The sequence below is a fragment of the Paramisgurnus dabryanus genome, chromosome 15, assembly GCF_030506205.2.
Source record: "Paramisgurnus dabryanus chromosome 15, PD_genome_1.1, whole genome shotgun sequence".
NCBI lineage: Eukaryota > Metazoa > Chordata > Actinopteri > Cypriniformes > Cobitidae > Paramisgurnus > Paramisgurnus dabryanus.
Genome location: NC_133351.1, coordinates 7,591,824 through 7,617,194, shown reverse-complemented (window position 1 = coordinate 7,617,194; position 25,371 = coordinate 7,591,824). Strand labels below are relative to the sequence as shown.

The 25,371-nt window shown below is 35.8% G+C and overlaps 1 protein-coding gene across 1 annotated transcript in view; it reads right to left on the bottom strand.

Moving 5' to 3' along the window:
* Positions 1–25,085, bottom strand: part of col5a2a (collagen, type V, alpha 2a) — a 41,518-nt gene extending 16,433 nt beyond the window's left edge. The window contains exons 1-7 of the mRNA XM_065252172.2: positions 24,852–25,085; positions 3,849–4,064; positions 3,292–3,308; positions 3,127–3,159; positions 2,993–3,025; positions 1,862–1,915; positions 1,697–1,783 (exon numbers count right to left, since the gene is read on the bottom strand). Of these exons, the coding sequence (XP_065108244.1) occupies positions 1,697–1,783; positions 1,862–1,915; positions 2,993–3,025; positions 3,127–3,159; positions 3,292–3,308; positions 3,849–4,064; positions 24,852–24,939 (528 nt within the window). The 5' untranslated portion in view covers positions 24,940–25,085. The remainder of the gene's footprint in view (positions 1–1,696; positions 1,784–1,861; positions 1,916–2,992; positions 3,026–3,126; positions 3,160–3,291; positions 3,309–3,848; positions 4,065–24,851) is intronic.
* Positions 25,086–25,371: the final 286 nt, after the last annotated feature.

The window sequence follows — 25,371 nt, the reverse complement described above, 5'->3', positions numbered from 1 at the left end:
GTTGAAAGGTCCAACGTCTCCCAAGCCTCAGGTTTGTGACGGACTGCATCACATTGTCATCCAATATCTCCTGGTACTGAAGAGAATTCATGGTACCTTGCACACGCTGAAGCTTCCCTGTACCTGTAGAAGCAAAACAGCCCCAAAGCATGATTGACCCCCCGCCATGCTTCACAGTAGGCAAGGTGTTCTTTTCTTCATAGGCCTTGTTCTTCCTCCTCCAAACATAGCGTTGATCCATGGGCCCAAACAGTTCTAATTTTGTTTCATCAGTCCACAGAACACTATCCCAAAACTTCTGTGGTTTGTCCACATGACTTTTGGCATACTGCAGTCGACTCTTCTTATTCTTTGGAGACAGCAAAGGGGTGCGCCTGGGAGTTCTGGCATGGAGACCTTCAGTACGCAGGGTGCGCCGTATTGTCTGAGTAGAAACATCAGTACCCACATCTGACAAATCTTTTCTCAGTTCCTCAGCAGTCACACGGGGACTTTTCTCCACTCTACGCTTCAGATAGCGCACAGCAGTCGAAGTCAGCATCTTTTTTCTGCCACGACCAGGTAGCGTTTCAACAGTGCCCTTTGCCTTGAATTTGCGAATGATGCTTCCTATGGTGTCTCTTGGTATGTTTAACATCTTTGCAATCTTCTTATAGCCATTGCCCTTCCAGTGAAGATTAATCACCTCTTCTCTTGTCTTCCTGGACCATTCTCTTGGCTTCACCATGTTTGTAACCACACCAGTAAATGTTTAGAATGAGCTGAGTATCACAGTCATTTTAAACCTGCCTTATTGGTGCTTATTAGGCTTTATTGCTGCTCCCTGATATCCACAGGTGTTTTCAATACCTGATTGAAAACACTTCAATGAACCTCTGTTCTTCAGAGTGGTAGTTCTTTAAGGGGTTGAATAATTGTGTCAATGAAGAATTCACAAAAGAAACATTTACTACTATATTACAATACCAATTGATGTAATTTTATTTGCATATGGTTCTTTAAGAAGTCCTTGTAGGATTTAATTCTGAATACAATTACAAATGTACACTAAATTCCCTAAAACCCTTAACAGCATTGGGGGTTGAATAATTTTGAACACAACTGTATCTATAAAACTATGCAATAGGATTATTCTCAAGCTGCAGGCATATCTCCTTTTGTTATCAGAGTATGTTCAAAATTATGTGCGTGCGTTGCATATCCTAACCCCGTGTAGTATCGGCCTCAGATGACCCATGGATTACAGTCTGTTTGCTAAACATCTGATGCATATTTCTCACAAAACCGGAAAAGATCTCAGAAAATCAGAAAAACCTGTGTGAAACTTCCAGGAGGAAAAGCACACAGTTTTTTATTGGACTTGAAATAGTCTCAAAAAATGCTCTGCTATATTATTGTGGGTTTTACATACAATCACTTGCAAAATGCCGTACCGTTATTCTTTTTGAACAGCTGGATAAAACTGTAATATGTTTCTAAACTGTGTTTGATCCTATAGGCAGGATTTTGGCTAGTTTGAGCTGCAAAATGCACCTGTCAAAGATCTGGCTTTTAATACCGGGCACCACCTACATTGTGTTAAAAGTTACAAATGAAAAAAATGCCTATATTGCATACAAATAATTTTTTACTTTGTCTTTCTGTTAAATGCTCTGCCCTGAATCTGTTAAGTTTAAAACCAAATGATGATACTAACTCCTGGTGAATGTCCTGGCGGTCCCGGCTCTCCTGGCTGTCCGGGAATACCAGGCTCTCCGTCAAATCCTGGGGGTCCCCTCAGACCCTACATAACACATTAAAATCTGGTAAACAGCAGCATATTTTGCAGCTTTGATCCCAATGTTAATGTGCAGTGTCTTACAGGTCGACCCTTTGGTCCGGTGTCTCCTCTAAACCCTGACGATCCCGGAGGTCCCTGTATAAACAAACACAACGATTAAGGTCAATTAAAAATAGTCTTGATAGCATTCAGTCATTGATGAAATTAAGGAAATATGCATAGCGGTGCTCTGTCCCCATCTAGTGTCTAAGGGAAATGACTGTAAGTGTAAGCACCTGAACTGGCATTCAATCCACTGGCATATTGGGGCGGTTTTCCGGACAGAGATTAGACTAGTCCTGGACTCAAATAAATGTATGAGCTGTCCAAACTGAAAACAACTTGCACTGACATATCTTAAAATACATCAGTGCCTTTGTTTTGCCTCAAAATGCACCCAAATAATGTTTTCATTAAGGCATGTTTGTTAAAACTAGTTATATTTCCTAATTAAACTAAGGCCTATTTCTGGTTTAAACTAATCCCTGTCTGGGAAACCATCCTTAAACTTAATCCGAAGTTATCATGTTTCATGTTTCTCACTGTATATTTTAAAAACTTTTGTTAATTTTTTGTTTTCATATGTATGATATTAACATTTCCTCAAAGTGTTTCAGTCTCTTTAGTCATAGTCAATGTCTGTTTTAAGTTACACCAAACATGTAAAAAAAAAATACTGTTTGGTCTCTACAGACTTTTTAGATTTCAAATCCCAGATTTTATGATGTTTTAAGACTTTGAACTTAAGTTTTAAAAGTATTTTAAAAGATATTTATCTGCTTAGTTCTTAACATTTTTGGTTTCCTGGTCGTTTTTGGTTCCTGCATTTCAAATATGAGAGTTGCAAAATGGGTTCCCAGAGAACTGATAAAATACTTTATACCTTAAATGTATTGTATTATGAATGAATTTGGATAAATGCATAAATGTAAATAGTCAAGTCAAAATGCTTTATTTCATTTCAACCATAGCAGTGCAGTATAGTGAAATGAAACCTTTCTCCAGGAGCATGGTGCTTTATACAGACAGTGAACTATGCAAAATAATAAATTACAAAAAAGTACATTTTGAACTTGGCCACAAAAGCTTCAAAGGAATTTTATCACATAACCAACTGCGTTACAACTGAATTTGTACATATATTTATTTGGAGGTCAATGAATGCAAGCTTACCATTGGTCCAGGACGACCTCTTATTCCAATTATCTGGAATGGAGTTAAATATAAATATTAGTAATATACAAAAAGCTATTTTATGATATGTATTCTTATTTTCAATGATATCAAAAATAGACATTCAAACATACAGTTGGGACATCACCAGGTTCTCCTTTTTGACCCTAAAAAAATAAAAAAATAAAAACAGAAATTTGAAAGGGCTTACAGTAAAAGTATGTTAATTTAAGATATTGTTATTATTAATTAATTAATGTGCTTAATATTGATAGAGAGTTTGTAAATGCATTGTTTACCTTCGCAACTCTGTCCACTGAAAAAAAATAAAAGACAAAATGGCTGTTGTTAAAGGGGACATTTCACAAGACTTTTTTAAGATGTAAAATAAATCTTTGGTGTCCCCAGAGTACGTATGTGAAGTTTTAGCTCAAAATATCATATAGATAATTTATGATAATTTAAATAAAATATAGATAATTAACAGAAAATTGTCACTTTGTAGGTGTGTGCAAAAATGTGTGTCCTGTAACATGCAAATTAGTTGATCTCTGCACTAAATAGCAGTGCAGATAAAGAAGCGGTATTATCCCCTTCTGACATCACCAGGGGAGCCAAATTTCAATGACCTATTTTTTCACATGTTTGCAGAGAATGGTTTACCAAAACTAAGTTACTGGGTTGATCTTATTCACATTTTCTAGGTTGATAAAAGCACTGGCGACCCAATTGCAGCGCTTAAACATGGAAAAAGTCAAAGTTTTTCATGGTATGTCCCCTTTAATGTATGATTATTTAATGGTGGTAAATCTGAATTTGTTTTGATTTACAAGGATTTTGTGATGGTCATACTCACCCGGTCTGCTGCCAGTATCTGTTGAACCACTCTGACAGACAGGACAGCACTCTCCATCTGGGACGATTACCTTTTCACAGTTAGACACTTCATCGCATTGCACCTCATCACACAAGATGGTCCCGCTGTCGCAAACACATATCCTGCATGGTTCGGGTTTCCAGATGTCTCTGTTTGTGTAAACCTGCCCGTTCTCTATGCAGCTCAGCTCATCCTCTACAGGGAAAAAAGGTAAATACTGTATCAGTTATATATATATCGAAAGAAAGAAAGCCAATTCTGGTCCAATAATAGCTAAATTAAAGTCGGCATTAAATTAAAAGAAAAACTGTAATTTGTTTTGGAATATTGTGGTATTTTTTTAACAAAAGACTTATCTGTGAGCATTATTTTTTATTTATGTGCCCTGAAAATCTTTAATCAGAAACGCAAATCTCCTCCCCTCCTCAAAACAATATTTCTTTACTTCTGGTCATATACTGTAGTTTGGCAGGTGGAGGGGTCCCAGAAAAGATCGCAGCGATTAGCAATTAGCAACACGACCCAACTTCAAACGATCCAATCAGTTCTGGATGGACGAATTCAAATCCAGCCCTGTCTTATTTAATTTAAGAAGCTGGTTTCACTCAAATACATCACCACTGGGAACTTTAAATCTGTACGTTACCCTTAGAGTGCTGTAGGGATGACCCTACGTGCCATTTAGGGTGACCATACGTGCCGTTCTTCCCAGACACGTCCTGTCCAGGATTTCGGTGCGTACAAGACATACAATCATAGTTTCATTCTCACCTTAAAATCTAAAGGTTGCTTTTCTGTAATAATAATAATAATCCTCTATGACGTATGCGGTCGACAAATATGACTTCCTGGACAGGACGCATTCGGGAAAAATGGCACGTATGGTCACTCTAGTAGCCAGCCCAGAGGTTAGCATTACACTGGTTTCCCTGTGAAAAAGCTAATAAATTTTTTTCATAGACTTTTGGATTATCTCAAAAATATGTTTGTGTTTAACAAAAAACCAAGCTCTTTCACACTTATTAAACTTTCAGGGCTGCCAACTCTCACGCCACACATCTATTTGCTCACGCATGCTCCCCACCATTGAGATCCCCAGGTGTTATAATAAAATAAAAAAGTCATGAAATAATCATCATATATGCATGTAAATACTGTACAACGCACATATCTATAATCTATCTAATTATCTAAAAGAGCTCGTCGTCGATGTCAAAATGATTCAATGGCCAATCAAATCAAAGAAGGTGGAGTTTTTGTTAACTGAATTTGAGCGCGAAAATAGACCCTTTTACAGCTCACGTGATCAAATAGCCTGCGCGCGCATTTGGGCAACGGAAGTGGTGTTATTCCCCATTGGTTCTAACGTGGTAGCAACTCAGAAAGTTTATTAAAACGGTTTCTCAACATCAAAATGTCCCGTTGTTGCGTTTGGTTGCACTAATATAATATACTAATATACGTATATATGTATCTGGCAACTTTATTTTTGGCCATCTGCTAACGTCTTTTATCCACTCCACTATAGTACACGGATCTGGTAGCTGTGTTGAAAATGTTGATAAAGTCAATTTTTTAAAAATAACTTACTGTTTGTGTTGCTTCACTGTTGATTCTTACGATACTTCCGTTGCCTAAATGCGCGCGCATACGCTGCCACGTCATCATTGTGTACAAACAGTAAAAGGGTCTATAGCCTACAAACAACAGAGCTAGTGCACGATACATTGGTACTTCGGGTTGTTAACGACGGTGAAAGAGCAACAGACGATGTAAGTAGCTAACCAATGCTCGCAGTATCGGTAATTTAATATTTTAAGCTTTCGAGCGTACCTTCACTTTCTCTTGGGCACCACCACTTCTCATGTTGCTGGTAATTTAACACAGAGTCAAAAGGTGTGTCACTTGATGTGTTGCTGCGCAGTCCATTCGGCGTATGACATCAGAATACCGCGAGAACAAGTCAAAATGGTCCGCCATTACCGTTGCTCTCGCGGTTCTCTGATGTCCGATCAGTCTGCGCGGCATCATATAAAGAGGATCACACGAAGCGTCAATGCCTGCATAAAAAACAGGCCTGTCTGGATTTAATCATGCAGATACCCTCAGAAAAGGCGATTCCTACGGACGGGTACGTAGTTTGAGAGCAGTACAATCAATTACAAACAATCACTGTATGCGTCTTTTTTTTTCAGTAGATGAACTGAACCAAATCTGCTGTCATCTGCATTTTACATTTTGCAAAAAGCAGTATTGATTAGAACTTTTAAGAACGTTTGGACCCTTTGATCAGTAGGAAAAGTATAAAATAGGTATAGAATTGGAACAGAGACTTAGAACTATAAACTTAGTAAGCTTTTATTTCAATTCAATTTCTAAAATCTAATTGGATTTGTATTGTAAACCTTTTTTCTGCAGACTTTCTCAACAACTCAACCTAGAAATAGCAAAACAATCCACAATCAAATAGGTTGTTTGGCAAATGGTTACTTTAGTAAAGAACTTAATAATGTTATTTTTAATAATCATTTAGTAAATAATAATAGTTTAATAACCACCCCAAGATGCCAACTCTATGGACTGCCTCCCCCTGGTAAATCTCATTCCATTGTGAACTGAAAAGTTTGGCATCCCTGATTAAACACATTTAAATACATGTATCCTGATAAGGAAATAGTATGTGGATGAATCATTGTTGGGAATTGTGCCCATGTTACGTTTTAAGATCTACAGTCTGACAAAGTCTGTAGTCCTAGCTTGTTAGCGAAAGCCATTTTAAAGACACTTTAAAGCTTTAAAATGTCACAAGTGTGGGTATTACTGTTGTGTTTAATGTCATAGAATAAAACGTAAAAACATATTGGACTTCACAATCTCATTTAAGGAGTTTAACCAAAACCCTATTCAAAAAACCAATTGACTTCAAGACGGTAGAACCAGAAGTGCTAAAGGGCTAACCCGCTTCTGGGTTTTGCCTACAACAATAAGTCATCCCTGTGGCACTTCTATATATAAAAAAATGTAAATACATCATGTACATTTGGAAAAAGCACAACATTTATGTGTCATTTGTCCATATAAAAACACAATGCAAATCGCATGGTCATTCATTTCTCATTTGTTTTAGAAGAACATATTAGAAAAAACATATTTCCTCAAAACTATTTAAAAATAACAAACTCTTCATTTAACCAACTCGCATAGATTACTACTGGATTTTGACCCATATAAGTTATTAAAACTAGTCCGGACAGAAGTTATAAAGTATTGGTATAGTTTGAGAAAATGACTGGAAAAGGTGATCCCTGCTCTCCTGAAAAGGCTTTTGTGGGCAGACATGACCTAATGCGTTCATGGAAGTCTGATTCATAAAAACTGTTTCCAACAAAACTCTAAACTGATTTACTTTACAGTCCATCATTGAACTATTAACAGAATAATGAACAATTTTGGCAAACTTTTAATTGCTTGTGGATGCAGCAATTCAGGTTATAGCTGTAGCACCAGGTGGCACCCTTGAGCTTTAGCCATCTACCTTCATTTGATACCTATTGGTAGTTCTGTCTACCTTCACCTAAAATCTTCATCTTTAAAATGATGGTTTCATACCCACAATATTAGAAAGTGGGTCAAAAAACGAATTCAGCAATATGCATGGTAATGTATTTTCAAATACGGGATAAAGTATGTACAATAAAGGATTTATTTGTAAACTGCAAACTATATTTATACATATGGTGTAGTCTTACTTAATAAGTTTCACAAAATCCATACACGATCTAATAAATTATGTACTGGAAAGCTGATGATGAGAATACAACTCAAACACCTTAAGAAAATCTGAAAACATCAAAGACAGGCAAGCACATGAATACATTTAGTTTCAGTACATGAAAGTTATTGCATCAGGAAAGGTTCAAGTACCAGATTCAAATTTCATAAATGCATGGCTGATGACGGCCTCAGAGACAAGAGATTATGATAGTTTCTTAGTAATTTAAAGTTAAACCATATTTTACTCTCAGAAAAAAAACTTTAAATGTCACTGGGACTGTATCTTTTAAAAAGGTCCTAATATGTACCAATAATGTAGCTTTGGCTTTGAGGTACCATTATGTATCTCTAAGGTAATGCATCTTTTAAGTACAAAAGTGTACTTTTTGAAAAGATACTGCCCCAGTGACAACTTTTGTACCTCCTTATACCTTTATTTCTGAGAGTGTATGCACTATATACGGCATAAACAAAAACTATATAAATATAATTGAAAATCATTGAAGGAGACCATTATGTTAGCAAGATGACAAACGGAAAATGTTAAATTTTACAATGCATTTACATATTGCATATTGCATATTGACAGTTCATAAATCCAACAGAAAAAATGCATAAAGTTTAGCTGCAAGCAGGAATTGTAAGAACAACAATGACATTACTACACTTGACAATAACTGGTTTAAAACAAAAAATAGAGTAACTTGTATTAGAGTTACTTATACGTTTTGACCAATAGGTGGCACTCTCATTAGATTTTGTATAGTCCTGTGCCAATGCCAAAGTTTTTTGCCAGTATTCCAATGTGATCTGAAGGGTGGTCTGACCCAAATTTGTTTAAAAATTAGTTTGAACGCTGATGGAGAGAAACAAAATAGCAGACATGCAATATGACTTCTATATACAATTCTGGTCATATTGCATGTCCGCCATTTTAATAAACTGCAATTTGGGCTACCAAAGAGGGTAGCATTATGACATACACCTATAACTTTTGAAATAGCAATCCGGATAGAGGACACATCTGAGCTAATGAAATGAATTTGAGGTAATCAACGCATCTGATTTAATAAAATTAATCTGATTTTACAAAGACTTTCAAAAAGATGTTTAAGTCATTATAAATTTATGGCCAGGGTTAACGTGTGATTCACAAGCGTCCCCCGAAAACCCTCCCACTGAGTAAGTTAATTCATTGCAGATCCTGCTCTTTCTACATCAATGCTCAAAATCCCCAGGGATGATGATAGCAAAAGCACAACTCGTGGACTTCTGACGTACATTTTCCAGAAGTCTTCTAGTCTGGCTTGACCTGACCGCACTGAACATGCTCAGCAATACTCTGTCAGCTCATGTCTGTGGTTTCCCCCTCACGTTTTCCCAAATGGTCAGACTTCTGTAGGAAGCTTCTAGGATAACAATGTGCAGTTTATTCTTTACATTTTACATCGCCACAAAGATGCAGCACACCGGAGAATTAACCATAATATAAATCGCATGAATTTTCCTACGGTTTATGTGGAAATACTAATAACTTGCTGCGTTCGGGGACTTTGTTGTTGGAACAAGTTTGCAAGGGATAGAGAATGACCTTATGGAAACAATGACTCATTCGAGTTTGTCTTTCCAACGGCGAGCGTAGACATGAATCTGTGTGAGAAATGTGAGGTTTTCATCTGCACACCGTACAATGTGAAAGTGTGACTATTTTGAAAGGTTTACTGATAGACGCTGATGTCTGGAATAGTTTTTAGTTCTGTAGCCAGCATGTGTTTTTACAGTAAAGTTGAGTTACATTTACTCTCCAGGGATTCTTTAAAGGGGATCCTTTCCTGCTTTTAAAATGTTGACAACAACACACATAAATCTCAAGTCTCTGACCTCTCTTGTAATTAGCTGATGGAGTTCACCAGTTCAAACACAACTCCTCCTTTTTGAAGAGGAATTTGTGTGAAAAATAGGATGCGAGTGATTTGTAAACATTATAATTCAGACCGTCACTCCAGACAGATAAACCTCAAAGTGACTTTAAACCTATGATTAGCTTAAGTCTTGACTGTCAGTTCTGGTGGCTTAAGTGAGATACAAATGAATGAGAGTCTTTAAATGAAGAGTCACAACCTATAAGGAACCACTTCATACAAGAAACACGTGGTCTGGACGTGTTGTTTACCATTTTTTGGTACATTTGATATGAAGTAAGAAGTTTTATTTGCTACATCACCCTGTACTTTAAAACTTTTCTCATTGTTAAGTTCATGATGCAAACTCATAATTTTAATATTAACTGTTTCCCAACCAGCATTTAAAAAAAGTTGTCAGCTAGCCCCAGCATTTTTTAAGATTTTCACAAAAGTTTAATGCCTTCCACAAAATTTTCTTCTTTAAATACACTAGTCAACATTCGAAGTGGATCAAAACTATTCATAAAAGTTTACATAAAACCAATCCCTAATACCCGTTCTTGTCTTAGGACAACTTTAATAAACTTTTTTGATCCACTTCAAATGTTGACTAGTATATATAAAAATTAAATACATCAAATGAAAGAACGGCCATCTGCTTTTACACAAAAAACCTGTTTTGTCCTGTCTTCATTTGTTTTCTTTTATCACCTCTAAAATATGGGTAGGCTTCTTCAAAAATGTTTGAGCAAAAAGCTGAGGTAATTGCATTTTTGTAATCATTTTGTTAGTGCTCAGATTCAGAATGATGATCAAAACATAAACCGAGTATTAACTGTTTTTGGATCCGTATATACTATTGTGTTTTATAAGTTGGGTAAGAGAGTCACCTAGTGCATAAAAGCGGAAATATTGATTGCCGTTAAAACTAGGGATGCACCGATACCACTTTTTTGCAATACGAGTACTTGCATTTCAGTACTTGCCGATACCGAGTACTTAATAAAAAACATGATTTTAATTTACAGGTAACAGCTTTAGTCATATAATTTAACAAAAAAACAAGGGACTAGTTTTCCAGTTTGTTGTAAACTCTGCCTCTTTGGACAACACAAGAGGCATTAACCCCTTACACGCCGCTCAAACATAGACATTTCTCAGACCGTGGTATCGATCCCTGGTATCGGGGGACTTTTAACGAGTACGAGTACTTTAGAAAATGTGGTATTGAGGCCGATACCCGATACCAGTATCGGTATCGGTGCATCCCTAGTTAAAACTCATTTTTGCAGAGAAGCGTTAATCTCTTAATTTCTCTTGGGAAAAAGTTAATAAAAGCAATAGTAACACTTTTCAATTAACTTGTATTTGTTAACATTAGTTCATGGATTAGTTAAAGAAACAGTATGTAGGATTGTGGCCAAAACTGGTATTGCAATCACAAAACTTGTGGCTAAAACTGGTACTGCAACCACACAACTGGTGGCCAATACACAACATGACAACATAAACATCAGTTGAGGGCTGCAACTCCACTTTTTAAATGACAATATCCTGGCCAGACTACTGTTGTGAGTGATAAAAGTATTTGAAATGAAAATGATTTCTTAATGTCTAGTGACATATCAGGGCCATTTTATGATTAATTGATACATTTCTTACACACTGTTCCTTTAACATGAATTAAGAATGAACAATACCTCTACTGCATTTATTAATCTTAGTTCACGTTCATTTCAGCATTTACTAATACATTTTAAAAATCAAAAGTTGTAACAAACATGAACAATTGTATTGATATTAACTAACATTATTACACGGCTCTCTGGAATGCTTGATTCTGATTGGTCAGTTGAGACATTTGCAGGTTCGTTCTTTTCAAATAATAACCGCTCCAAAGTAATAACACATAGCCGGTACTACTTGTACGAGTAAAATCGCTCCGCGCCAATAAAGATCAATAAAGATTACTGTTTGGCGCCATCTTGTGACAAACACTGGACAACCACGACAAGACACAGAGAGCTTACTGAGACTGAACTTGACAAAATAGAGCATGACAGCTACGAAGCCAACACACAAAAAAATACAGAATGGGCATTAAAACCTCTCAAAGACTGGTTAAAGAGAAAAAATGGAGACAGACAAGTATGAAGCAGAGGATCTTAATAAGGTATTACGATCATTTTATGCATCTGTGCAAAGTTTCGCGGAAGGATAAAAATGTTAATTTAAAACAAATATGCCAATAAAATGTTTCAAATTCATATTAATGTCCGTTTTTTTTCTTATGTGACAAGTAGCCGTGTAATAAGTGGGATAATGTAGAGGCAGCCGGTAGTTATCGGGAAATAAGCCCCTTTAGTGTGATACAACTGATCACACTGTCGGGGCTTATTTCCCGATAACTACCGGCTGCCTCTACATTATCCCTTACTTAAAGGGGCCATGGCATGAAAATCTGACTTTTTCCATGTTTAAGTGCTATAATTGGGTTCCCAGTGCTTCTATCAACCTAGAAAATGTGAGAAAGATCAACCCAGTAACTTCGATCAGTGTTTGAACTTCATGAGCTCATTTGCATTTTAAAGGACATATTTTTGATCATACTAACAAAGTGTCAATTTTAACATGCAATAATAAATTATCTTTATGGTATTTTGAGCTAAAACTTCACATGTGTACTTTGCGGACACCAAAGATTTATTTTACATCTTAAAAAAGTCTTGTGTCATGGCCCCTTTAACAAAGATTAATAAATGATGATAAAGTATATTGCTCATTGTTAGTTACAATGCATTTACTAATGTTACAACCTTATTGTAAAGTGTTACCAAAACCAATTTAGTCTAACCTAATTAAAACCTATTCATGTGGTATTCAATTAGCATAATTATCAAATTAATTGCCAAATGCTTCACAACCATCTCAGACAAAGAGGTTTTCTTGGTCATGCAAAGTGATCTGTGAGGATATGCATTTGCACAGTAAAACATTTTCCAGCAGGGCCATCGAATTTACAGGGCCTGGAACAAAATTACAGGGTTGCACCCCAAGCCCCCTTACAGTCATCAGTGTAAATACATCAAGTAACAACGTTCCAATCCCCCCCACCACCAACAATTGCCCTGATCACAGTCCCAGTCCTGTGAACTGCATAGTGGTTTTACATTGTGGCATTTTTTGCCACAAAACTACTCGGCATCTGTGCAATTTTTTACATCACTTTCACCACATGTCTAAGATATCGGGTAATTCATGGTGTCATAAAATGCTGGTCAGAGACAGAGTCTGCCTCAGCGGTATGTAGGGGCCAGAGAGAAATCCTGTGCAAGCTCCAGAATCAGTACAACTATAGGTGGAAAAGTAGCATATAATTATTATGAATGACTTCTTAATGAAACGCAATGTTTTCCAATAATTATCTTAGCTGAAGCCACAAGAACCCATTGCACTATGCATTTACATATATTAATTTACCAGATGATTTTATCCAAAGGCAAAGCCGCTTTCCAAAGACAACATTTAACATGTTGTCTATAGCATTTTCTCATACTACTAACACAAAGATGAAACACAACCCAGCAAGCAATTATGCATTTAAAAGACGTCTAATAGCCACCCAAACACAGCCCAGACATCTAGGCAAAAACAAGGCTAAAATAAATGAAAAAATAAATAAATGAAACCACACCTTGTAATCACAGCTGACTTTGCTTACATGATGGATTTTAGCATAAACGACTTAAAAGCAAATTTAAGTTTGTTTTGGCTAGAAGTGGGTTACTCATACAGTGAAATGACAGCAATACCTTGCTGCAAATCATTAACTCTTTCCCCGCCATTGACGAGTTACTTAATCGATTAAGAAAAAAACATTTGCATAAAAAACGTGTTCCTGATGAATTTTTATGTTAATCTGCAATACCGCTATTATCCACTAGACCCAATTTATGAAAAAACTGAAGCCAAAATGTTATTTACTAATTTTATACTCCATGAATGTTTTAATAATCATTCTGAATCTGATCTCTAGCAAATTTCCTTCACAAAAATGCAATTATTTCAGCTTTTTGTTAATATTTGTATTTTTATTTTTTTCCCGTTTTGCTTGTTTGTATGTTTATTGTTTGTGTGAAAGCAGAGGATCTGTTCTTTCATTCAATATATTTGTATGTTTATATATTTTTAGAAGAAAATGTTCCTGGTAGGCATTTTGTGAAACTTTTGTGAAAATTACAAAAAATGCGGGCAACTTTTCAAAAAATGCCTGGCGGGGATGAGTTAAGTATCCACATAAGAAAATAACTAAATTCACACAGACAGACAGACATAGAAACATGGATTATGAGTGAGGCATTGTAAATTTAAAATCAATAATTTAAGGACTAAAGTATTTGATTTTAAATTTATGTTTAAGTCCTTTCAGGAGCCTACATTCCAGGATTCACTAGCTGTATTAATATTTGAAGAGTTTCGTTTTTTTTTTTTCCAGAAATCTCGTTTTTTGGTTGTGCATTCCAATAGGCTTTATGCCCAGCTGCACTACTTCCTGAACTTCAGCCAGCTCCTTGTTTCCTGTCTGCCATTATTGGACAAACTAATTAATCCAGGTTGATTTAAACCTTCGTAACTTAAAAAATACAGCTAAGTAGCACCATAAAACAAAATAATAACATGATAACATAATAAACATGTTTTCACAAAAATGTTAAAAAATGGATTTATCTAATTTTGCAATGAAACTCTTAATTTACACAATTTGATTTCTTGCCCTTTCATACAATATCCGTATATGTGCTCACATTTTGAAGAGCATATGTTTATCTGAGTGTAGAGGAAGAAATTTCTATTATGCAGACCTCTAACAAGTAACATTTGTTACCGACTCTAGCAAAATCTCAACATCACTGTAAAAAAAATCCGTAGAAATTACAATGTTATTGCAGCTGGGTTGCCGGTAATTTACCGTAGATTTAAATATATGTTATTTACTGGCAAGATTTTTTTTCAAAGTTAAATAAATTTTAAATATTAACAAGTCTTTATCTTTACAGAATAAAACTACACAATAACAGCCTCATGCAAAGCATTCTGGGAACCTGAAATCATCATCAACCTTTTTCTGTTTTTTTGCTTCAGATTTTGTTTCCCAGAATGTTTTGCTTGATGCTGTTTTTTTAGTTTAACTCTGTAAAGACAAAGACTTGTAAATGTTTAATGTTCATTTAACTTTGAACAAAATGTTGCCAGTAAAAAACATAAATTTAAATCTACGGTAAATTACCGGCAACCCAGCTGCAATTTCTACGGAATTTTTTTACAGTATTGCTTGTTTGCCTGACTTGATTTAGAAAAGCAGAAAAGTATTTAGAAGCTACAAATAAATTAAATGAATACATGCAACTTTGTAAAAGGATACTGTGTTTGTCCTAAATCATTTTTTCAGTCAAATTTTCTTAAACAGTTTTTTATCTCATGCTTCCTGTGGAGAAACGTCCCAACTCACTCTTTCCAGTGATTGGAAACATCCCTCCCCCATGATTCTCTTTGCTTTTCTCCTCTTTGCTTTGTTAGGGTGTTGTATGAGCTCACAGAGCTTTCACAGCTGGTCTATCATGATGAAGAACCTCAAGGCATCGGCGGTGATGTTTCACATAAACATTTACTCCATATGACTCCATACTGTGGCAGTCCATTTTCCTTTTTTCTGCCTACCTTGCAATAATTTAAGGACTTTAAGCATCAGCTTTTAACTTGTCATAAGTGATTCATAAGAGAAAGATTAAAGCCTTCTCAGTATTTGTTGTGAAGTTCCTTCATGAGCATAATAACACTCAAATCTACAACAAGAGAACCATTTGCTTCACATTAGTGATGAAATAAATCCTCAAAAGGGTCTGGTTTAGATATTTCAAATGAATATAATACTCCATCAGAAATCCACAAGATTCTCTCTCTTTTTTGGAGGGTTTACAATAATATTTTCTTAAGATAAATCTACTCATAGCAAATACAACATATATTTTTGTCTTTTTCTATATTGTTTTTTTTTTGTTGTTGTTCTTGTTTTAAGACATATTTAAGAAAACGTGATTTATTTGGTCCTACTTTGAACTCAACTGTAACTGGACTTGCTGAATCTTTCCAAACTCAAATGAAAAAATGGGAGAACAATAGAGTACCTTTCATACAATAGATGAGGATGTTCAGAGTCCTATAAGGCAAACTAAACAGATCTCCCTTTGATTTGGCTCGGCTCTCTGTGTATACAGCTCTCCTCCTCGGAGTTTATGAATATTTCTCTGCAGTCTTCTGCAGTTTATCTACACTACAGCATGAGATGTGAAAAGGATGGTCGGGATATAAAGGATTAGCCTTTAGGTTAATTTCAACACTTCTGTTCAACTGAATTAGGATTAACCCAAAATACATCACATGAGTCATACATAGTCAAATAACTATTATAAACTGTCTGTATCTCGACAGAGAAAGTTTGTTGGGAAATGTATCCCTAGTGTCTTTCCCAAATACATGTAAAAGGCATTTTCATAGGGGTCTCTATACTTAAATCAGATAAATTAAGATTACAGATCTACAAGGACTATCATTTATTACAGTCATCAGCTCTCTTTTCATTATTATTTATTTTGATCTGTGAAACCAGTTTAAATGGTTTGTAAAAAAGATCTCAAAGATTTAAAGGCACAATATGTAGGATTTTTTACTCATAGAGGTCAATATTTCACAATAACAAAAGTAAAGCTTAAAGTGCACCTATTTCATTGCTAAAAACAACATTATTTTGTGTATTTGGTATGTGTTCGCTTGGTTTATGGTTCACAGAGCCGGCGCCAGACCATAACTAACAGGGGGGCACTTGGCTTCCAACGGGGGGGGGCACGCAATAGCAACAATAACTTGCAAAAACAAGACATTAAAACAACAAATACAGTGCAAGCACACACTCATACAACTGGTACAGACTGTCACCTCATTTCCTGTGTAAAGTGCAAAAGACCACAAACTATGCGCAAAACTATTGTAGGGGGGCACAACAACCTGTTTGGGGGAGCACTGCCCGCGAATGCCCCCCCTTGACGCCGGCCCTGATGGTTCAAAAAAACATTATTTTCCACAAACCACACATTTTTGTAACTCCAGATTTCACTATCTTTCTGAAACAGAATGATTTTGTACAAAACTCGTCGATTTGAAAAGCGCTGTGTCCCTGATTTGCCAGCTTATCTGTATCGTTGTGATTGGCCTGAATACCTCTGACATCAGCATGAAATGTGATGCTTCTTACCATGTTTGAAAGATTTGCTCACAATGCAATGCTAACAGGAGTTAACTTACAGGCTGTAAGTCAGAAGCGGGAGGAATTATAATAATGTCGGTCTTGTCTACATCACCAATCCCAGGAAGTAAACTGTTGCCTACAATCTGTGTGTTTGTTGTAGTCTAAGAAAAGAGATTTACTCTGGAGACGATAACTCGCGTCATCGTTTACACTGGCATATGTACCTTTTGCATATTGTTAACATGTAAGAATACACACTTACACACCAAAATAAATGTAAAAACGTGAATTGGACAATAGGTGCCCTTTAATGACGTTATGAATGAGAGTGAAATGATGGAAGATTTTACCATCCAGAAACGCATGAAATTTGCTAATCATGTTCATGGATGAGATTGATCACAATCTCACCTGTATAATTGATCACATTATTTTAATAAATTAGATGCTGTATAACCACCACTGCCACTGTTGCCTACATCATAATAAAAAAAATGCAGCATGAAGCTAAAACAACTTGGTTTTGCAAGTCAATTCAACCTATTTTATATTTTGACCTGTGATTTATAAGTTAACATTACTTATAAAAGCAAGTTGTTACAGTGTAACAATGTTAATTTAACTTAACAAATTATGTTGATTTGACAAAAATGTGTTTTTTTTTACAGTGTACACAGTTTCTACAACCGAAAACTGAGGATAGCGCGGATATTAAGTCACTAAAAGGGTGACAATTACAAAGGAGACATTGGATGAGCCATTATTTAAAGTAGTGATTTCTCTGGATTTTCAAGTCCTTGGGAATTTTTGGGATACTGTAAGTACGTAACTGCAATTAAATACATCACACTGTGCACAATTTTTTACAAGAATCTTGCATATCGTGGCTTTAAAGGTGCAGTGTGTACATTTTAGCGGCATCTAGTGGTGAGGTTGCGACATTGCAACCAACGACTTAGTCCACTGCTCACCCCTTGCTTTTGAAACACATAGAGAAGCTACGGTAGCAGCCACCGGACAAACATGTCATCGTCGGAGACAACTTAGTAAAAAAATTGTCTGTTAAGGGCTTCTGTAGAAAAATTGTTGCACAAAATGGCGGCTTCCATGTAAGGGGACCCTCTGTGTATGTAGATAAAAAGGTCTCGTTCTAAGGTAATAAACACATACTGGTTCAATATGAAAGGTCTTTATACACCCCTGATAATATAGTTTTGTATATTATTTTGCATTTCTGTCAAGAGATCCTTCTAAAAATGACACACTGCACCTTTAATCACAAATTGAACTGAAATATGTATTTTGTCATTTTGATAAAATGAAGGATGTCTTGTTTTGGACTAAAACAAGCTTTCATATATGATTCTGATTATGTACAGTTACTTAAAAACTGTACTTTTTGTTGAGTAAAAAACGTGTTTCCATCACTGGTTGGGACAAATGGCTCAGTAGCATAAGAAGAGCTATATTTGTTTAAACCATTATGAGACAGCAGGGAATGATATCATTGGTAAGAGCTAGACATCAACTTTTTTCCTGTAGGAAACGGCACCGTCAGAGATTTTCTCCTGTGACTATACGAAAGCCAACTGACTTACAAGGTAAAACCTTTTTTTCTGTTCTTGCGTTGTAAGCTCCTGAAATATGTCTGTGCAGAGATCTTTGCCAGGATTGCAATTTATGAGTGTTTGAAATGTTTTGCTATGAATCAAAACGGGTTACTAAAATGAAGCAGACTTGACTCCATTTGCAGTAAAGTAGAAAAGCAGTGTGTAAAATAAATTGTGACAAAAACAGCGAGGAAGCTTTTTTCATGCTGCCTGTTGTGAAAAGTAGTTTCTAGAACTATGAACTAAAAGTTACAAGAAAACCTACATTATTATGGTATAACAGAAATATAAATGTATTAATGTTACTTTTTGTTTATTCTTTTGCTTTACCACACGATAAAAATATTAAAGCAAAAAATATCTATCAATCCAACTTTAATGAAGTAAAATCGTTAGAAGCCGTGCTTCCGCTTAAAAAAATAGTCCCTGACCGACTGTGAACAATAACAAATATTTCACATATGTTTATATCGCTAAGGGTGCTGCGCAGTGCTTTTATCCTAAAAAAACCCGCAGCTATTGACCAATCAGAATCAAGGACTAGAACAAACAGTTTTATAAAGCCAGTGATTGTACATACAGTAGTATATACAAATGGCATTGGGATTTTAAGTTCAAACAAACACCAACAAGTTAACACCTTAATCTAACAATTTGCAGTGTTTAAGATAACACATTTAATAAATCTCTTAAAGTTGCTTTACCTAAAATGTGACTGCCATGTGGCATTATTGAATCACACCCTTTATTAGAGTCAAATCTTACTGTACCTATGACTCAATAAACGGTAATGACGTTTCCACATAAACTGGGCTTAAACAGATGTCCAAGTTATGATTTGCAAGAACGCATAATGTGTTCTCATGTTGCAAAGGTTTTTTTCCAGAGAACTCTGGAATCGGTTAGATATGTAACATGAGCGACTTTATCTTTTTGCTTTAAGTGCACAAGCAAATACTTTAAAGATTTATTGACTGAAAAACAACTTAATTCTGACACACCAAAAATATTTTGATATCCTTGCCATCTAAATTCAGTTCAATCCTTTGTCCAGCCTGTATGGCATCTGTTTTCATTTCCAACACACTATATTTATAATAATGTGACTGCAATCTATTAGACATTGGCTAAAGTCACAAGTAATGTGGAATTTATATTACTGAATAGTTTTCTTCTGTGTTGCACTGATCTATTGACCCGAGTCCAGACCTTTATTTCTACATCTGTTCTCAGGAACAATACATATCTTTTAAAACACACCCTATGTAACTAAATATTTCCTTATACCCAAGTTTTTCATTTTCAATCTAAACAAACTTTTTATCAAGCTGTGCGGCCAAAAGGACACTATTATAGTCTCTATATTCTGGTCCTTAAAGGGACAGTCTACTTTTTTTGAAAATATGCTCATTTTCCAGCTCCCCTAGAGTTAAACATTTAATTTTTACCGTTTTGGAATCCATTCAGCTGATCTCCAGGTCTGGCAGTACCACTTTTAGCATAGCTTAGCATAATTCTTTGAATCTGATTAGACCATTACCATCACGCTAAAAATAACCAAAGAGATTTGATATTTTTTACTACTTAAAACTTGACTCATCTGTGGTTACATCGTGTACTAAGACCGACGGATAATTAATAGTTGCGATTTTCTAGGCAGATATGGCGTATGGTTACTTTCAATAGCATTAATTTTCAGGCGCTGCGTAATATCATTGCGCCGCCTGCAGCTATGTTACGTCAGCAAATGCCTTGATTATTACGCAGGAATGAGAGTATAGTTCCCAGCCATATCTGCATTGAAACTCACAACTTTTAATTTTCTTTCAGTCTTAGTTCACGATGTAACTACAGAAGAGTCAAGTTTTAAATAGGAAAAATATCAAAACTCTTTGGTTATTTTTTAGCATGATGCTAATGGTCTAATCAGATTCAATGGATTATGCTAAGCTATGCTAAAAGTAGCTTAATGGATTCCAAAATGGTAAAAATCAAATGTTTAACTCTATGGGAGCTGGAAATGAATATATTTTTAAAAAAGTGGAGTGTCCCTTTAAAAAGGGAATGAACTCCTCATTCAATGTAAATCTATTGTTTTTTTTTCTAAAAGAAAAATGTCTCCTAGTTGTCCCGTGTGCGACACCCTTTCAAAAAGTACATCTTTGCACTTAAAAAGCTCATGTTAGTACGTCAGAGGTACATATTGGTACCAGATGCATATCTTATGGTACATATTAGGCTCTTTCATCATCAGAGTACTTGCCAAATGACCGCTTTTTGACTATCTTTGACCTTTGAAATCTGTTCAAGGCAGAATTAGAAAATCAAATCCCTTCACAATAATCTATATAACATTGCACATAATTGTAGCACATGGGGTGAGTTACTAAAAGTTGGGGTTTATATCTGAATCATTTGACCTTTAACCAAAAGCATAATTTATCATAATCATACTCTGAAATGTAATGTGAGAATGCCAGAGAGGCAGAACATTGGATTTTCCAAGAATCTGTCTGCTTTGGGAAAACCTAGGGGAGGGATATACCAGACAGGTGGACTAATAAAAATGTGTCCACGAAAGATATGTTATGGCAAAAACACAAAAACATAGTCACACTGTACAATGTTTTTAATAAAGCAATGCTGAATTTTGCTATTAACCCTTAAAGTTACACTGCAGGTTAGTTAAAGACAAAAAAGAGCTTCCGACTTATTTATCAGGAAGTACATTTAAGACCATTCTTAACACAGATAAGACTAAATTGCTTTATAAGCCAATATGATCAGCTGTATAAACCTGGGAAGCTTATCAGTACTTTCAAGAGGAGTTTTCATTATTTTATTCACTGCCAACCTCTGCATTCTCTACACAGCTCTGTTTGGCATACATTTCATTCTCATTGCTTCCTGACGCTGTAAGACTGCCAAAAAGCATTTGAAAGTTTTCACAATGCATGAGAAAGGCTGATAACATGTTTTTATAAAGAGGTTCCCAAATCACATTGGAATAGACAAAAATTTAGCGATATTGTTGAGAAAAAACACAACCCTGTCTGTGAAATCCAGGCTTAACTCTCATAATCCTAGATTAGGAGCATCAAAGTTTGATTTCACCTACTGAATTCCAGTGGTGGCTCGTGGTCATCGGAGGGGCGCTGATTCAAAATAAGTGTTCGGAGTGTCGCCGCGTGTTGCTAGCATTTTCAAAATATGTGTTTGTTGCGTCATGTGAACCATGTGCATCACATGTTTTTTGTTAAAATAAGTGCCTGCTACACACGCGTCAAAACCATTTATGATAAAAGAGACGCTCACGTTCACAAAATACACGCAAGACACTCCCTTAACACTAAACTCTGATTACACATGAGATTATGCGAGTATCTGGCAAACGCAAGCGTCTCTTTTATCATAAACCCTGTAGACGCATCAGGCACTTATTTTGACAAGACACGTGATGCACACAGGATCTCTCGATGCGCAGAACACATATTTTGAAAAAAGGAACCACACACATGACGGGCCACATACATATTGTGACGAACTTCGCATCGAGCGCCCTCGAAAAAAAAAGGAGTCACCGCCACTGCTGAATTCGGTCTTTGACATCACATCACTTAATATTAAAGATATCGGGGTGGTTTCCCGGACAGGGATTATCTTAAACCAGGACTAGGCCTTAGTTTAATTATGAAATATAATTAGTTCTAACAAACATGCCTTACTAAAAACATTACTTGTGTGCATTTTGAGGCAAATCAAAGGCACTGATGTATTTTAAGATATGTAAGTGCAAGTTGTTTTCAGTTTGGACAGCTCTTACATTTTTTTTTAAGTCTAGTCTAATCCCTGTCCGGGAAACCGCCCATTAAGTTTATATTTTAACAGACTGTTTGTTACATTATGTAAAATGATTTTATCTAGAAAACAGTACATCACAAAGAATGACTTTAGATGGGTTTTACATACAAAGATGTTTTTCTCTCTGTTTTCCATGTTTCCTTCAGAGCTCTCTGTACTAAAACACTGTGTGCCTTACATCAGCTAACCCAACTTTTAGCCAACATTTGTTTTAATATTTTACAAATACTGCCAAATCAACCAGTTTAACATCTGGAAGTCATCCCCCAGGCTTGCATGTGCTGACTGCCATAATTTATTTTGTACGTAGTTCCCATGGAGCAGTTAAAAAATCCATCTAAATTGTTTATTCCATAGAGACGTCCATGAGCCATCTCTGCCGGAGCTGTTGGATACTATGTGTTGTACAGTAAACGTAAAGTAAAGGTTGTGGACAGTCATGGGGACAATAGTTTTCTCTCTCTCTCTCTCTCTCTCTTTCTCTCTCTCTCTCGCTCGCTCGCTCGCTCGCTCGCTCTCTTTCTCCCCTCCCCTCGTGTTAGGACCAAAGAGGCATGTAGTCAAGTCATAGCTCAAAAATGCAGCACATGTTTTCCATCAGCACATAGGCTGTGTTGATTTGGTCGAATGCACGTTGGGATATTTAGCTAGTAAAGGAAAAATATCATATTTGTTGTAATAAAACTGATGTGGAAACGTGACTGAGCCTGTTGAAAGACCAGAAAGTACAAAAAAAGTATGGGGTTTTTGGGATTGATTATAACACGTGATAATAATTAGGTGACGTAACTGTCTGAACATATGGACAGGTCACGTGGCCAAATGAAGAAAAGTTCAACTTTACTTGGATTTCATTTGGTACATTCTAGCCTTTGTCTGCGAATACAGGGCAGGGTGAGCCTGAAACAACATTTTGAAGTCTTTTTGTTTTAGAGCAAGACAGCGCAACGCTACAGAGCAACTACTTTGTCTAAAACCACAATTGTTTTTTCATCACTTTGTTTTTCTAGAGCAATTCTCTTTGCTTTAAGTTGCATAAATATTACCATTGTGGCCAGACTTTTTAGGAACAAACAGCTGCTTTCAGTTTTACACTTCAGTTAGCTTGAAACCAAACCCATTTAATACCAGCCTTTATCTTGTAAATCTCTAAAATTATCAAGTCAGACGCATTCATATGTGTAATTCATATAAAGTTGAATAGACTCGAGAAGGTTTTTGACTATGTTAGGAAAAAAAACTTTCAGTGGTTTATGTTTTTGCCTTGTTCTTAGCTTCTTTAACAGGCTGTGTGACAAAATGTAAAAATATTTTTTTTATTTTATAAGTTGAAGCAACTCATCACTATTCAAGAGAAAAAATTAATATTGACTATAAAATAAAAAAATATACTTAAAAAACTTTTTTACATTGCATTCTTAAATTGCATCTGACATAAAGGTTTTTTTTTTACATAAACTTTTTTTATTATGTTTAAGTAAAGCAAATAATACCAAACCATTCAAAATTGGACCTTTATAATAAAAGGCAAACACATTGACGGATTTATCTGCAAAAAAGTTTTTCATTACTATAATTTATATTGTGCTTGTTTAAATAGATAAACATGTAGGCCCTTTATTTTTAGCATGATAATAAACCCATAGGTCTTAGTTTTGCAGAAGCAAAATTTTAAAAAATACTAGTAAGAAAAAAAAATAGTGAACTAATTTAAAATCACAGACAATACTGTTAGCTTCACCCCAAATAATATTAGTCCTGCCCTGGTGGGCTACTTGTTTGTAGACGTTTTTGCTCATTTAAAACGTAAATAATGACCGCCTTAATCTTTTATTGCTTCACTTATATTGCCACTAGGCGGCGCACTGCCCATTAAACCTCAACAATAGCATGAATCCAAAAGACACAGCTGTTGTTCAGCTATATGTACCGTATATCAAAATCTGCTCCAAGTTTTCCTGAGAGATATTAGGAGTATAATCCCAAGAGGATAATGTCTTGTGACATCACAGGGAAAATATACGTCACACGTGTAAAAATGCTGTAAAACAGAGCATGGCTGAGATAATAGTGCTCAGGTGTTTCTCAACTGGGCGTTTATTTCTTCCCTGCATGTTCGGAGTCGGATCCTCCCTCATGCTCGCACATCTGCTCTGAATTAAGGATGTGTTCTTGCAAAGCCATGTGAGAGGACTGCTAAAGACGAAATCGATTTGGCAGCTGTGAGAGGAGGTTATGGACGTGTGTAGATAACAAATCTAATAATGCTTATATGTATAGAGTCGAAAGATAACTGTTTCCTTATCCCCCTAAGCCTTTTAGTGACATCACATGGCATAATTAGTACATGCTGGCCAAAAACACTAACTTAACATGACACTAATAACATCTTGACAATTTTGCACCTTTACATTCAAGTGCTAATAAAACTAATATTCAATCATTTTGTAGTTACAGGGTTCTTCTTGAGTGAACATGATTAAATCCATTCGTAAGCATCACCACAAAAAAATCTTAAGTCTCAACTTACCACCGTTGTCATCTTGGCACTTCACAAGTTGTAAAAAAGCCACAGATAAAGCCAGGAACAGCACAGTCCTAAAAGGCATAAATCTCATCGTGCCTATATCAAAGACATGAGCCGTTCCTATGTGCAAAATAAAAGGGAAAAATAGGGGAAATAGGAGTCCAGGTTATCGCTTCACCATGAAGTCAGACTGAGGCTTTTCCTGCTTAGAGCAGCAATGAGACCCAACCCCACTCTCTGCTGACTCTTTTTTAACAGCCTGAAGAAAGAAGAATGCTGCCAACCCTAATTTCCACCCCCTTTTGTTACTGCTCTCTCATAAGCATTTAGTAACAGACATCTCTACATCTGCAGAACTACATCCATGTTTACAAAGCTCTTGTTTTAGTTATTTCATGTAATGTAACAGTAATGCATGAATATTTGGAGTTATTATTCAAGGATAACTTCAGAGTCTGTTTAACTTTTTGGAGTTGCTAAGCGGGACAGTAAAGTGGTTTTATGACGCGTTTAACTGCACTAA